General features: G+C 42.9%; 1 protein-coding gene across 1 annotated transcript in view; it reads right to left on the bottom strand.

The window, feature by feature from the left end:
• Nucleotides 1-15,298, bottom strand: part of DGKH (diacylglycerol kinase eta) — a 275,087-nt gene extending 259,789 nt beyond the window's left edge. The window contains exons 1-2 of the mRNA XM_050947072.1: nucleotides 14,926-15,298; nucleotides 5,519-5,704 (exon numbers count right to left, since the gene is read on the bottom strand). Coding sequence (XP_050803029.1) covers nucleotides 5,519-5,704; nucleotides 14,926-15,276 — 537 coding nt within the window. The 5' untranslated portion in view covers nucleotides 15,277-15,298. The remainder of the gene's footprint in view (nucleotides 1-5,518; nucleotides 5,705-14,925) is intronic.
• Nucleotides 15,299-15,551: the final 253 nt, after the last annotated feature.

The following is a 15,551-nucleotide window of genomic DNA, read 5'->3' as shown; positions in this document are numbered from 1 at the left end:
GTGAAAGTAACTTATTGAAACATCTCTGAGGGTAAAATTTTATCTGTATTCAGTTTTATTACTGTACTAGGCTTAGACTGGTATCCTCTATTTTATTTTGCTTGGTAATTCACTTTGTTCTTCCTGTTACTACTTGGAACTACTTAAATCCTACTTTCCGTATTTAATAAAATCACTTTGAACTTATTAATTAACCCAGAGTATGTATTAATACCTGGAGGGGAGGGGGAAACAGCTGTGCATACCTCTCTATCAGTGTTATAGAGGGCGAACAATTTATGAGTTTACCCTGTATAAGCTTTATACAGGGTAAAATAGATTTGTTTGAGGTTTGGACCCCACTGGGAATTGGGCATCTGAGTGTTAGACAGGAACACGTCTTAAGTTGCTTTCAGTTAAGTCTGCAGCTTTGGGGCATGTGGTTCAGACCCTGGGTCTGTGCTGGAGCAGACGGGCATGTCTGGCTCAACAAATCAGGGTGCTGGAGTCCCAAGCTGGCAGAGAAAGCAGTCTTGGCACATCAGTTGGCAGTTCCCAAGGTGGTTTCTGTGATCCAACCCATCACACTGTAGTTGCCTGCATTTTCACTAGAGTACATCTGCTTCATCCCACAATAAACCATAGGCTGGAAAAACAACCACACATCTGAGGAGCAAGGTAAGCTATGGAAGATACAAATTCTGCTCCTCATTAACCAAGTGGGTAACTACACTCATCTATTTAACCTGCTTCAAAGTATTTCAGGGACCATTTCCCTGAGACAAGCAAACTTTTTAAAGATGTATCAGCTCTAAATTGAATCCTCTTTTCCCAGATAGGCTTCAATTCTTAAGAGCTGAAACAAGACCATTACAGTTTTCTTAGATTGTAGTTTGCTCTTCACTAAACGCAGTTGTATTTTAAAGTGACTAGAACCAAACTGATTATGATAGGCGGACTTTTGGAACTGCTGCCCCAAACAGCTTAAATAAGCTACCTGTTCTGTTTTAAGTAGGTACTGTCTACTTTGAAGAAACTTTTGAACTATCATCTTGAAAGGAACTGAAATAGTATGCCACATTTAGTGTAAATAAGGACAGAATTTGGCCTTTGGACTGTAGAGCGTTTTCTGCTATTTTAGATTAATTGTCTTGCATATAATATTGTTGGTACAGTACTGAGCATGCAGCTATAAAACTGTATGACTGCTGTTTCTCAAGAGCCTTCATGAAAAGGATATGCTTATTTTATAAGGTTATCCCAGTGAGCAACATTTAAAATATTAAATGGGTACTTCCTCGTTCACAGTGAGGGAAAAAACGTGAGGAACTCATGTTACTTATGAATCTATTGCAATGCCCTCTATTTGGGACTGCAACTGAAGACCTCTCAAACTTCAGACAATGCAGAATGTGGCAGACTTTATTTAGAGGCATTTTCTTCAGAGAGTATCTTACACCCGTGCACCATAGTAAGCAGCAGCTTCCAGGGTAATGTTTAAAGATGCTGATTTTAACTTATAAGAGCACTAAATGATTTGGGTTCTGGATACCTTATAGACTTTCTCTCTCTCTGCATGATACCCTGGCAGTGGAAAACAGCAAGGTGCTTAAGCAAACAGTTCCCAGGTTTAAGAAAAGAGGATGCTTTCCCAAAGGATATTTTCAGTCTTCAACTTCACAACTTGCTCCCTCCACCTCAGTTTGTCAGAGTCCAAATCTGTTTGCTTTCCAGCCTTCTGGAGGGTACAGAGGATAATTAAGATTCACTGACAGAATTTTGATATGGACAATGGTCCTATTTGTACCACGGACATGCCCTTAAAAGTGTGGACAGGTGGTTTATTGTTAAGATTGAAACTGTAGCCATCCAAGCCAACTGACATGTAATACCACATTACTAAATTCACATCCAAATAAAATAGCTAAATTACTTAAAGAGCTGATCCTGTCATTCTTACACATGGTGAGTAGTAACGTACGGTGAAAATAATACCATCGAAACTTGTGGAAAAAATGCTACTCCACATAAGTGGGGTAAAATTGGACCTTCAATAAATAATACGGCAGCAGAAGTCTTAATTGAGGAGCAGTGCATAACTGATCAGTCTAATGAGGTCGTCAAAGGCAGTTTTCTTTCTTTTCATTTCCCATTTCATTTTTCTTTAGTCAAGTAAACAAGCTTTTTGTATCTAACTCAGGAGAAGAGCTGAAGTTTAGCGGTTCACTTTGAGCAATGCCAGTTTTAGAAATGACGAATATATGTTTATGAAAGGAGCAAGACAGGCAGTCCTTTTAAGATAAAACACACTTGATTAACACTATGATATACACAACATTAAAAAAATCCCCTACTGAATGACTACCATATGGTGGTTCCTTGCAAATGGAGTTTTCACTAGTGGTCAACTGTACCAAAACATCTAAAAATCAAGTTGTCCTGACTAAAACTAAAACAAAAACAATTACCAACAGAGGCTTTTGCATTCTAAGCTAATGAATCAATACAAGCTGCAGAAATGTTTCAAGAAACTATGTAAACAAACACTTGAGAAAAAAAGCAGTGTTAAACTATACTGCCCCACAAACTTGAACAATAAATGCAGTATACCTGTTTGGGTCTCTTTCAAAAGTCTATTCTTAGCTGCCAGAGGAACCCAATCCATTTAAGTAAAACCTTGGCCTACAAACACACCTCACTGAGTAAGTGAATCTTAACAAATCTAATTTCAATGAAAGGGACTAGCTGAATCGAAGAACAGTCCCCTGGTGTTCTCTGCTCCAGTGGTTTCATGTAACCACTGATCACCAACCACTACAATAGCAAACATACAACACCCTTAAACTAAAAGGGAGTTGTGCATCTAAATATAGCTACTTTTAAATAATGCATCGTGAGTCATAAAATAAAGTGCTAGTGAAGTATTTATTACAGCTCTTTTCTTTAACAAAGGTATATCACTTTTAAGTAGGTGGAGAGTTATTTATATTCTGGTTTGCATATTATCAATGTCAGTTGTAACTGATAAAGCAAGAATCTAGATTTCCTGAACACACACTACACAACAGTTATATCAGTAGTTAGTTTTTCCTATACAAATCTGATTTACACACACGCACAAAAGGAACAAAAGATGCAAGCTAAGTTTAGAAAAAGTGACAATTCATTAGGTGTCCTTTTAGCATGCAAGACAATATTTGTGCAATCTTATTTCTCACAGAACTGATTCTATCACATTCATATACTCCATAACATCTTTGTGTGATTATAAACCTTTTCAGAGATGCAATGTTAAATGTGTTTGTTAATTTTTAAGTAATATTAAAAAGAAGTGTTACACATTGTTACTTTTTAAATATTTTGAAGATAGTCACATGCAAGAGATGTCAAGATGGAAATTTTTGTATGGTTTTAAGTTTAAAGAATACAAAATATTTGTCAAAAACAAAATATTAAGTAACGCTTTGCTACAAAAGCAGCAAAGAGTCCTGTGGCACCTTATAGACTAACAGACGTTTTGGAGCATGAGCTTTCGTGGGTGAATACCCACTTCGTCAGATGCATGCAGTGGAAATTTCCAGGGGCAGGTGTATATATGCAGGCAAGCTAGAGATAATGAGGTAGGTTCAATCAGGGAGGATGAGGCCAGCCCTGTTATAATGGGGGCGCTCTCAGGCTAATATTCTGACTCGTATACACAACTTCATGGAATGTCAACTTGAAACGCTGAAGCACAGTTTTAGAGACCCATCCATAAAACGGTGATTTATACCATATTCTAGTCCATACCCCTCTAAATATTTGAGACCTTTCCAATGAAACTAAATTAGGTAGAACAATACAAAACAGAAAATACAGATTTGTTAGGCTACACTGGGCCTTCCTGTTTTGTATTGTTCTACCTAATTTAGTTTCATTGGAAAGGTCTCAAATATTTAGAGGGGTATGGACTAGAATATGGTATAAATCACCGTTTTATGGATGGGTCTCTAAAACTGTGCTTCAGCGTTTCAAGTTGACATTCCATGAAGTTGTGTATACGAGTCAGAATATTAGCCTGAGAGCGCCCCCATTATAACAGGGCTGGCCTCATCCTCCCTGATTGAACCTACCTCATTATCTCTAGCTTGCCTGCATATATACACCTGCCCCTGGAAATTTCCACTGCATGCATCTGACGAAGTGGGTATTCACCCACGAAAGCTCATGCTCCAAAACGTCTGTTAGTCTATAAGGTGCCACAGGACTCTTTGCTGCTTTTACAGATCCAGACTAACATGACTACCCCTCTGATGCTTTGCTACAAGAATTTCCTCAATGGGGAAAGCAGAGATCTGCAATAGTAAAACTGACTTTTAGTAACCAAAAGGGAATGTCACCCTACCTTCTTAACAAGAGATTCCTGAGTAAAATTTCTTTCTACCCTAAACTGTTGTATAGTGTTACTCTATGCTGTTAAACAAGTGATGCTTTTCACCTGGACGTGGCTGCACCTAATCTTTTACTAAAGTGCAATCCACATTCTGCCACTGATTCTCAAACTACCAACAGTAAGGAGAGTTCTGAAGAGAAAACGACAGTGAATGACCTGTTGTACAATGTGGGCCTGCAGAGTTGTTTTGACCCCAAAAACTGACTCTATGACTGCTGAGTAGTACAAGGTCTTTACTGACTTCACTACATCAATAGAAACCTTAACTTCCACCAGGCACTGGGCAGGCAGGCAGTTTCTCTGTGCAGATCCAGTTGCAGGATCAGGGCATAGTTTGTAAAGTGTTTTGAGAGCCTCCTGAGTAGGAAAGTATTTAGCAGTGATTATCCAGAGCCTCAAGAGCAATCTTATCTACATTAGTTTTACAGGAAAGGTGTGAAGTCGATAAGAAAGTAAGCAATTCCCACCTGGGTGACTTCAAAGCCCTCTGAGAAGCTAGAAAACTTTCCCTTAGGCATTAACATTAAATTTTGACAGCTATTTTTAAGTATTCACGCCTAACCGGAGGAATGGATAGACGTTTCCTTCCATATTTCCAGCGTGGGCTTCAAACGGAAATCATGTTTCCTTCGTGGCGCTCCTGCTTTCAAAGAGGAATCGTACGTGCCCTTGTGGGTTTCAAAACGTGTGTCTGTACTTGGCCGTAGGCAAGGAGCTGGTCACTGGGGCTAGCGAGCTCCCCGCGAGCGGGGACACACACTGGACCCAGCCCTGCCTGGCGTTCTCCCAGCGCTGAGGCCGCAGCCGGGAGCCCGAGGGGAGACAGCTCCGGGGCTGGGCTTCGGCCAGGGAAGAGGCGCTGGGCTGGCCGGACGGATGCTGCCCTCTCTGCCCGGGACGCAGCGGGCAGGCTGCGAGCTTTGCAAGCGACTCGCCCCGAGCCCGGTTGCTCAGCCCCCTGCTGGCGGAGACAGAGGCGGGCGCCCCAGCTGGGGGGAGGCAGGAGGAGACCCCAGGCACCGGCTCGCTGTGCGGGGCTGGGGAGGGACGCAGCAGCCTCTGGGCTCCAGCAGGCAGGAGTGTCCCGGGGACCGGACCGGCTCTTACCTTGCTGCGGATCTGGCCCGAGGTGGACACTTTCCGGATGAGTTTCTGGGGGCCCTCGTGCTCCCCCTCGCTGTCCGACGACTCGTCTCCCGCCGCCGCCGCCGCTCCCACCGCCGCGGGCTGGGGCTGCTGCTGGATCCCGGCCCCGCTCATCCTCGCCTCGGCCCCGGCCATCTTCTCGGACTCCTGCCGAGAGAGCGCACACGAGTTCGGCTCAGCCCGGGCTGCCGCTCCCCTCCCCGGGCAGGAGGCGGCGCAGGGGGGGGGGGAAGGAGGAGGCGGCGGCGGGGACAAGCCGAGGAGGAGCCCGCAGCCGACACTAGAGGGGCGGCCCGCCCGGCCGCCATCTTCCGCCGCCTCCCCCTGCGCTCTGCGGCCGGGGCAGGGCCGCGCTGCCGGCTCCCACCTGAGGGGAGGTGGGGGCGGCCGCCACCCTCGGGAGAGCGGCGGGGATACGCTCCCCATTGAGCCGGCTCCCCCCGCCCCGCCGGCGCCCGCACAGAGCACCGGGCTGGACACCGCATCGGGGCGGCTCTGCGTTCCCCTTGCCCTGCTCGCTGCCCAGCCGCCCTCCGGGCAACTTTCCGCGCTGCTTGGCTGTGCAAAGGGACCTGTGGCGGAAGGGGGCAGCCGCCGGGCGCTACAGGATGAGTGCCTGCCCCCCGGCCCCAAACGCGGGCCAGTCCCGCCAAGGCGGGCGCGGAAGCTTTAGGGTTCGCTGCTGGCTTTATTCTCGCAGCCGCACTCTGACCGCTGCGTGGGGATGCTGAGCCGCTGGCAAGCCGGGGGGCTGATGATGGAAACCATGCACGTGGTGTTTGTTGTTACTACTTCAAGCTGGCTGCACCCGCAGTTCCAGCACCACTGCAGGGAAGAAGTCTAGTCTGTTCCCCTAGAAGTTAATGGCTATGTCTTCATTGCACCACCAAACTTTTTAATCTGGATGTAAAATCCTAGTGGAGACAATGCACAGGTCGTTTTCCATGTAGCTAGTGGAGGTAGAGCCCAGGTGGGGGGGTGCAGTGTTGACTTCAACTAGCTACACTGAGGTAAAAAAATACTGTGCCCTTTGTCTCCAGTAGGCTTTTACATCAAGATAGCTATCTCTGGATTTAAAAAAAAAACCACACCTTTACTGTAGTGAAGACAAAGTCAAGTGACCTCAATGATAGTGGGACCAGCATGCCTAGCAGTAAGATAAACATGGTCTATCTGAAGGCTTGTCTACATTGCAAAGTTTTGCTGCTTCAAAGCCGTAGACTTCCTCTGTTGTGTATCACAATAAAAGTGCTTTGCACAGGTATAACTTGTTCTGGTTCAGGAAGCGTAATAATCTATCCCAGCGTAAAGCACCTTTATACTGGCATAACTCCATACACAGTGGGGTTTATAATGGTATAAATCAGAGGTGGGCAACCTCTGGCACGCTGCTCACCAGGGAAAGCACCCTGGCAGGCCGGGCCAGTTTGTTTACCTGCCGCATTGGCAGGTTTGGCGGACCTTGGCTCCCACTGGCCGCAGTTCGCCTTCCCAGGCCAATGGGGGCAGCAGGAAACCGCGGCCAGCACATCCCTCTCCTGTGCCACTTCCTGCCACCCCAATTGGCCTGGGACAGCGAACCGTGCCCAGTGGAAGCCGTGGTCTGCCAAACCTGCCGACGCGGCAGGTAAACAAACTGGCCCGGCCCGCCAGGGTGCTTACCCTGCTGAGCCGCATACCAGGGTTGCCGCCCCCTGGTATAAATATATAGGCGCTTTTTTTAAATCACACTCCAACCAACATAGTCGTGTTATAATTTTCTAGTGTAATGTAGACCTGCCGTAAGGATTTATACTGTCACCCATCTCTGTAGAATCTGAGCCCCTTCAGTGTAATACCAATTAGCAATAGTGAAATCACTAGTGGATTTTATGGAGGTTTTTGTTTTTTCTCCTTTTTTGAGGTATAAAAGATTGCTTGGGATTGGGTTATGTATATGTAGAAAGCCTTCAAAAATAAGACACTATTTTGCTCTAGACGAGAAAGACCTTTGTTGCATTGGTTCAGTTGAAAGTTTGAACCTTAGCTTCTAAGCTGTTTGGGGCAGAGACTTTTTGTTCTTTGTTTAGTTCCTAGCACAATGAGGTCCTGGCTCATGATTGGGGCTTCTAACTGCTGTCACAATACAAACAATAAATAATAGGACACCCCTAGTATCTTTTGTTTTTCTCCCACCTGTCTGAAACATTACACATCTGCAAGGACAGGCTTACAGTTACTTTCTCGTATTGTCTGTCCACCTCTCTGATGACCATGTTTGTTGTTTTCTCCATTTGCATCTTTTGCTTATTGTCACTCTTTTAGTCTCATGTTCTTTAGCTCAAACTTTTGTGACACACTGCTAGAGTGTTTCAGCTGTGAGAATCTTAAAGAAAAAAAAAAGAAAAAAAATCCTTGTGGTCTGTTGGTTTGTAATCAGTGTATATGGATAAGTATTTTAATCACAGAAACATTTAAGAAAACATTTAAGAAAAAACACACAAATGTTTGTCAGTGTGTGTATTTAACATAAGGCAAAGAAACATATATTCCATCCACAATTCCATTCATGTTTTTAGAAAGGAATCTGAAATCCCTAATATGTCACAGGAACAAAATGGAAACCATAGTTTAGGCCCTGCTCCTACAGATACTTATTTATGTCTTTAATTTCACTTACTTGAGGAGTCCCACTGATTTCACAGTATGGGAAATTAAGCACTGCATAAATCTTTGCAGGATTGGGGCTTTGGTTTCATGTTGTATCAGGCACTTAAAGTCAGATTCTGCCACCCTTGCTCATGCCTTACTCTACAGGAAATATTTTAAAGGAATTTGCACATTATTTTCTGTGTCATTCATTGGAACAGTTATCTTTAGGGGCCAAATCCTGCCATAAGCACCACTTCACAGATATGATAACTACCAGTAATACAGCACTTTTCATCCTAGCTTAGTTGCTTTTGATTGTGGGTAACAAAAGAAGCTAATGGATGAATATGCCCATGTTTAATTCTTTTCCAAAGGGGAACTTAAGTCTCTTTTTCTACAAACCTATGATAATGAGATGACAAACTGCAACAGATCCTGACGCATTTACAAATACTTGAGTATACTTTAGGAATGTGTATTCAAACTGAATATTTATGTATGTGTTTGGTTAATATTCAAATACTAACGTGACCTTACATGCAACTATATCCTGATCATATAAACACTTGCTACTATATTTGTGCTTACCACTGTGAATTGTTGAATTTAAGTCAGTGGAATATCACACACTGGTAAGCACTACACTGACGTTATTGGGACAACGCATGTGAGTAAGGTGGACAGGCTTTGGTCCCATATTTGTGAGTATGAAGCCTGATCCTGCAAATATTTGTGTATATGAATATTATCTAATTTATTTGTATTACAGGTTTGGGGCCCCATTATGTTGAGTTCTGTACAGAACCAAAAATAAATGACATTTCTTGCTACAAAGAGTTTGCAAATGGACTTCTGCTGCCATGTGGTGCATCACTGCAAGATAAGCGTATACATAGAGCCAAGACATGACGGGAAAAAAGGCACATTAAGACACCAAGCATGTTACAGGGTTGCATATTAACTAAGTGTACAATTCTGAGGTTGTATGTTATAACTCAATGGGATTACACAGTTGGGTATAGTTACTCAACTGCATAAGTGTTTGGAAAACACGCTCTAGATTTTTTTTTTCTAAAGCAGCATTTAGTTGCATGTAATTTAGACCTTGATCCCGCAAATACTTAGGTGGCTAAGGTTAAGCAGATGTGTAAATGTTTCCAGGATCAAGGCCTCACATTGGAATTTTTAAATTTTTGAATGAATAGCATCAGTATTTTCCAGATCAGAATACTAATCTAGTTTTCTTTTTCAAACCAGTTTTACTTTTTAGAGAGTCAGTGACTAATTTAAAAATACAGATTGAATTTGATAAAATATTGTATCATGTAGCAATTGATTTTAAATATATTTTACCATATTAAATATTAAACTTACCATATTAGATATTTTTAAGTTAAAAACCCCACTTCTATCACATATCTAGAACCTGTGAGTAGTGGACCCTAGACCATGCGCAAGGGAACTACAAATTTAACTAAACTGCTAAGAGCTTCTTGCAGCCAGCCAAATGCAAAGTTATACATCTAGGAACAAGAAATGCAATCCATACCTACAGAACACATGGAGACTGTACTCCGCAAAACAGTGACTCTGAAAAGGATTTAGGAGTCATACTGGACAAGCAACTGAACATAAGTGCCTAGTGTGATGTGGCAAAAATGGCTCATGCAAAGGTTGAATGTATAAACAGGAGTAGTGAGGTGGAGCAGGAAGGTGTTAGCTCTGTATGTGTGATTGGTGAGACATACAAGAATACTACATCCTGTTCCGGTGTTCACATTTTAAAGGATGTTGAAAAAATGAGAAAGCGGTGGAAAAAAGGTTGTGTGGCTGGTGAAAATGCCTTTTAGGGAGAGACTTAAGGAGCTCAGTCTGTTGAGCATATGAAAAGAAGATTGAGAGATTACTTGATTATGGTGTCTAAGTACCTTCATGGGGAAAAAATATTCTAGGGGTCTTTAACCCATTAGAGAAAGGCAAAATAAGAGCCAAAGGCAGGAAGCTGAAGCCAGACAAATTCAAATTAGAAATAAGGCACGCGTTTTTATCAGTGGGAGTGATTAACCACTGGAACAAGCTACCAAGGGAAGTGGTGGATTCTCCATCTCAGTGTCTTGAAATTAAGACTGGATGCCTTTCTGGAAACTATGCTTTAGCCAAACACAAGTTATTTGGCTCAATGCTGGGTAACCTGATGAAATTTAATGGCCTCTGAAATACAGGAGATCCAATTAGATGATCTAATAGTCTGGCCTTAAAATGCTATGAATTTATGAAACCCCAAGTAATTGGATGAAGTGCAGGAGGGCTAGGAAAACAGCCAGTGTGCAGGAATACAGTGTAGCTCCCCCATGGCTGCTACACCACCCTGTGAGCTTGTACAATAGTCCTTAGATGCTTCTTGTACTGTGTAGGAATTGCTAGATGTGCTTAAATATGGATCTCATGATTCCTCCTGAGGGCTGTCCCCACTGCCATCCTTCACTCTACAGAGCCAATGCAAGACTCTGCCCTAGCAGCTACAGGCCTTCAGTTGTGAACAGGGCCATGGCCCTCCCCAAAAGAATGATTTGTGTCTCCTAATGAAGATTTCAGCTTTACAAAATTGGAATGCTGGGGAAAGAGCTACATTGTTGGGGGGTGTTCTGTGCTAATATTTGATTATCTTAGTAGCAACAGTCTAGATCTGCCCAAGTGGCTGGGTATGGCCCATAATTACAGATCATTTATATAGTTTCTTCAAAGTTTTTAATGGAAGTTTGTGTGATAATATGCTCTATATTCTGCAATTAGTTAATGTTTGTAGAGTGCTTTGAAGGTGAATAAAGTTGTGTAAGTGCTAAATCACCCTGAACTGTTCATTTATATGAATGTAAAAAGTTCTTATTGTAAAAGTACATATTGTGCCTGTACAGAGTCAATTTATAAAATATCAATGTTTTCACAGGTTCTGCTTTAGAAAGGCGCTAATCTACATAGTCATGGCCACAGTGCTCACACAGGGAAAACTGCCAATGATATTTTCCTCATTGATGACAGCAGGTTCAGGCTCTCATCTTGCTAAACTACTACAATTATACCTTTGTTATACGTTATCTTATAACTTAATCAAACTGAGTTAAGACAGATTTGGTATAAGAAATTCTCTCCCACGTTGAGATTTATACATCATGTTATAGCCAACAGTGAATTTGACTGTTAACTACAGTAGAATGAATGGTAGCACTAAAGAGGCCACTGACTTTGCTATGAGTTGAATTTGGTTCATGGTGCACATAGGTGAGACATTTATATGTACTTACATATGCAGCTATTATATAATATTTGGATTTGTTTTTATTCTTGCTTTCTGTTTAACGTGTTTTATATTTCATATTATTTTTAACAGTTAACATTTTAATCAGAACTAAAGTAGATGAAGATTGGTGGAAAGAATAAAGTAAAATGTGAACATTTCAGTGCAGATCCTCAAGTGGTGAAATCTAGCATAGTCCCATTGAAGTCAATGCTGTTATGACAGTTTTCACCAGCTGAAGTTCTTTCCCCTCATATTCAAGGAACCCCAAAGTGCTGGACAAATCAGCTTCATTTTTTTAAACACCGAGATTTTAGCTGTACAGCTTTTAATATTGTCACTAGGGACAGCATGACTGAAACCCACTTGCAATAACAGCATTAGATATTATAATTTGCTGTGAGAAAAAATAAGATTTTATCACAAACATGAGCAAAGAGTTCCAGCTCCCATGTTGATTCTCGTGATTTTGGGCAAATCACCTCACCTTGTTGGCACAGTTTTCCATATGTAAAGTGGGGATAATACTTATTTATGCACTTCACAGGCTGTTCTTAGAGGAGCTGGTCAACTAATGAAATTAGATTAATAAAGCATTGTTCATCTTATTATTAAATAAGTATTAAACCATTTCTAATTGTGAGGATTACTGTTTGTATATAAGTGCTAAGTACAATTGTTTAACTGGACTTGGAATCCTGGGCAAATAAATTTCAGGTGATTATGCACTGCCTGTCTGAATTCGGTTATTCTGTCTGTTATTCTCCGCATGACCTCCTTAATAATAAAAAAGACAAAGCAAAATATAGCAATACACCTGTATACTGTTGTTGAGCAGAATGGCTACCGAAATTTTATCACTGTGGTAGCTGTATTTCAGTGGTGACTGAGATGGCTCCATAAGTACAGGCTACAAAAGCCTATCAGTATACTTCTAGATGAAGAGCTATAGAATATCATGAAAAAGGCAATATTACCCAAGACAAAGGGATGATTTTGAAAGTACCAGTACTTTTGATCAGACAGAAGATCAAATCTACACATCATAGGTGGCCAGCATAAAGAGTCAATAATGAGTCGAGACTCTAAAGTGTTACCAACCATGTATAACACACATTGTGTATATTTCTAATTTAAATACACATATAAATTGGCTGATCCTTCAAGCCTAACACAGACAAAACTACTGAATCTCTGCATGAGGACTGGGCTTCACAATCTTATGTATTACTTCTACATATTTGAAATTAATAAGGGCCTGATCCAGCTCTGGCTGAAGTCATTGGGAGTTTTCCCCTTGTAAAAGTGTGCCCTAAATACAGAAAATAATTGCAAGGAAGTTTGAAATTTTATGCATGTACAGCCCAGATTTTAGAAGCAGGTGAACTTGTGTTTTCTGTTCCATGCCCATTTTTGATAGTTTACAGAGAAGTATTATAGGAATAGCCATTTCATGTAACTGTGGATAACCTGAATGGGTAATTAATATGCACAGTTCTGGAAACTGCAATAAATGAAGTAGTTTCCCCTATAATGTTTGTCCCTCTCTATGGTTTTTCAGGGTCTGTACACATCCTAATTTTCCCTGCTGCCCTTTCCTCTATGAAATTATTTTGTTTCTTAAATAAAAAGTCAGCAGCAATAATAGTGATGTGGCTCTTGCTGCAAAGATGTAACGGCTAAAACAAAACAAAAAAAACCTGTGTTTTACAGAGGAGACGTTAAATGTTAACAAGAGGTACAGGGGCAAATCTTGCCCATATTGAGGGGGGTGATTGAGAGCAGATTTGTTTCTTGTTTATTCAAGCCACTGGATGTGAGAAGGAAGGAAATGTGCCTCAATCCTTCAGCCAGAAATGACGTTAGGATTTCCAACCTATGGGACTCAATTTGCTTTGTGTTCTGAGTTTCGGCTGAGTTTTAGATGGTGGCCTTCAATGTAAATACTACAGTTTAATAAAGTAACACATTAAAAGGGAATCAGATTAGCCGTTTTCCTATCACGGTGTCTAATCTCGTTGGAAGGCTTCCTTTCACATTTATTTAATCGTTTCGGTGTCAGCAACATGTTATTGAAAAATGAGTGCAACTGTTTTCGCTATGCAAGCTGCTTCTCAAGTAGGATTTGGGAACTGTGCAGGGAATGGGAGGGGGCAATTGAACTTTCAAACAATACAGACAAAAAACACCCAGGAGTTAAGGGCAAAGAACTATAGAGCAACTGAACAACGGTAAGGTTGACGAATCTTAACTGTTAGTATTTGAATTTAATTAACTATGGGTGTCTTCAAAGAGATACAGTGTAAGACTACTACACTCTTGAAAATGCAAATGCAGAAACAACCAGCCAAAATATTCTTATCCTGGACCATCTGTGCAAACCCAACAATAAAACAAAGTGAAATTTGCACATGCTGCTGGGGGTGAAGCTAACCTCCGGCCGGTGGAGACAGCAAGCAGGGGAGAGGAGAGCACGGGACTGACACTTCAGCTTGGAGGGAAATCACACAGCCCTTCAGACACAAAGTCATAATAAGATACAGCATAGCCTTGTATTTCATCCATTTCAAGCACAGTATCAGGTCAATATGTCAGAGAGAACACAGCCGCAGCAGTCTGAGATCGTATTAAATCCTACAAGTGACTTACCCACAGGCTATTTTTATCCTTCACTGCACGTTGTGCGTGTGTGTGTATTTGCACAATACAGAAAGGCTCAGCAACGGAATCTGGTAATATTTCAGAGGGAAAATTGATATAATCTAGTGGCTACATAGGTGACATGATTTCCTTTGACTGAAAGGGGAGACTAGGATTTGCCTAAACAAACCGACAAGCCCCCACTCAGCAGCTTTCCTCAAGTTTGTGTCATATCCTCATTTCATGTTTAACCAAATAAATTTGCCGTCAGCAAGGAAAGGCCCCATCCCTCTGCTAAGAGAATAGTTAAAGCAAAGCCATAAACAGTAATTTATTTCGATTAGAGGAATGATCTATGTGGAGAGATTCAGATTGTTCTCAGGACGTAACCCCCCATATCAGAACACTGGTTCGCTCCCCTCCCTCTTTCCCTGAAAAAAAACTGTTTAATACAGAGGGGATCGTCTTATTTCCCTTCCCTTACCGCTCCAGCAAAGTTGTACACTAGCCTTCCGAGCTGACCCCAGGATTCCCACCAAACCAATTAAACTAAAACAGCAAAATAACTCCACTTCCCACTGAAGACAAGACCAAGAACAAACCAGACAGGCATTGTGGGGCACTCATAATAGCGGGGAGAGAGAGAGCGAGAGACCGCAGACAAGCTCTGGTGAGTGGGAAGAAGTGACGAGGAAACTGATAAGGCGGAATGAGGACAACACAAACCCTTGGCTGAAGGATAGCGGCAGGCAGGCAGGCGAGTAGGAAATGCCTGTGCAGTCCGGAGCGTGCATGTACCTACCAGTTCCTCCCAGGCTGGGCTGCGGGTGCTATAGGAAGGGTGCCCATGCTGCTCCATCACCCCCCACAGCAGGGCTCTCTCCTCCAGGCTGGGGAGAGCGGGGAAGACAGGGCACCGCCGGCTGCTGCTGTTTCTCCTGCTGCAGATGGTGGCACTTAACCAGCTTTGCTGCTCTCTCTCCCGCCCCTGCCCCGCGCTCCCTTCCTCCTCCTTCACGCGTCTCTTTTCACTCAGCCTCCTCCTCCCCCGTCCTGTTTCTCTCCCCCTCTCCCACGGGCACGGCGCGCAGATCCCTCTCTCTAGGGACCCGGGGCTGCAGCTGCCTCGCAGCCCACATGACCCTCCTGTCATCCCATATATGGTGTTGAACCAATAGCGGCAGCTTTTGCCGTCACTGCCGCCTCAGGATCGGAGCCAGCGGGAGCTGCAGCGAGCGGCTTCCCCTGCTCCCCTTAGGGCTCGGGGGCACGAGCAGCTCGCTGTGGCACCAAGTCCCCCGCCCCCTTCGAGGATCCCCCGGGGAAAGGTGATGGCAGCCCAGGGAGTTGGGTCAGCGACTCTCGATAACTGGTTACAATGAAAACTGCGCCTCAGCTCTGCTAAACTGGTGCCAGCTGTGACCTACA

This window comes from Gopherus flavomarginatus, chromosome 1 (genome assembly GCF_025201925.1).
Source record: "Gopherus flavomarginatus isolate rGopFla2 chromosome 1, rGopFla2.mat.asm, whole genome shotgun sequence".
In the NCBI taxonomy this organism is placed as follows: domain Eukaryota; kingdom Metazoa; phylum Chordata; order Testudines; family Testudinidae; genus Gopherus; species Gopherus flavomarginatus.
This window is presented reverse-complemented; position numbering and strand designations above follow the sequence as displayed.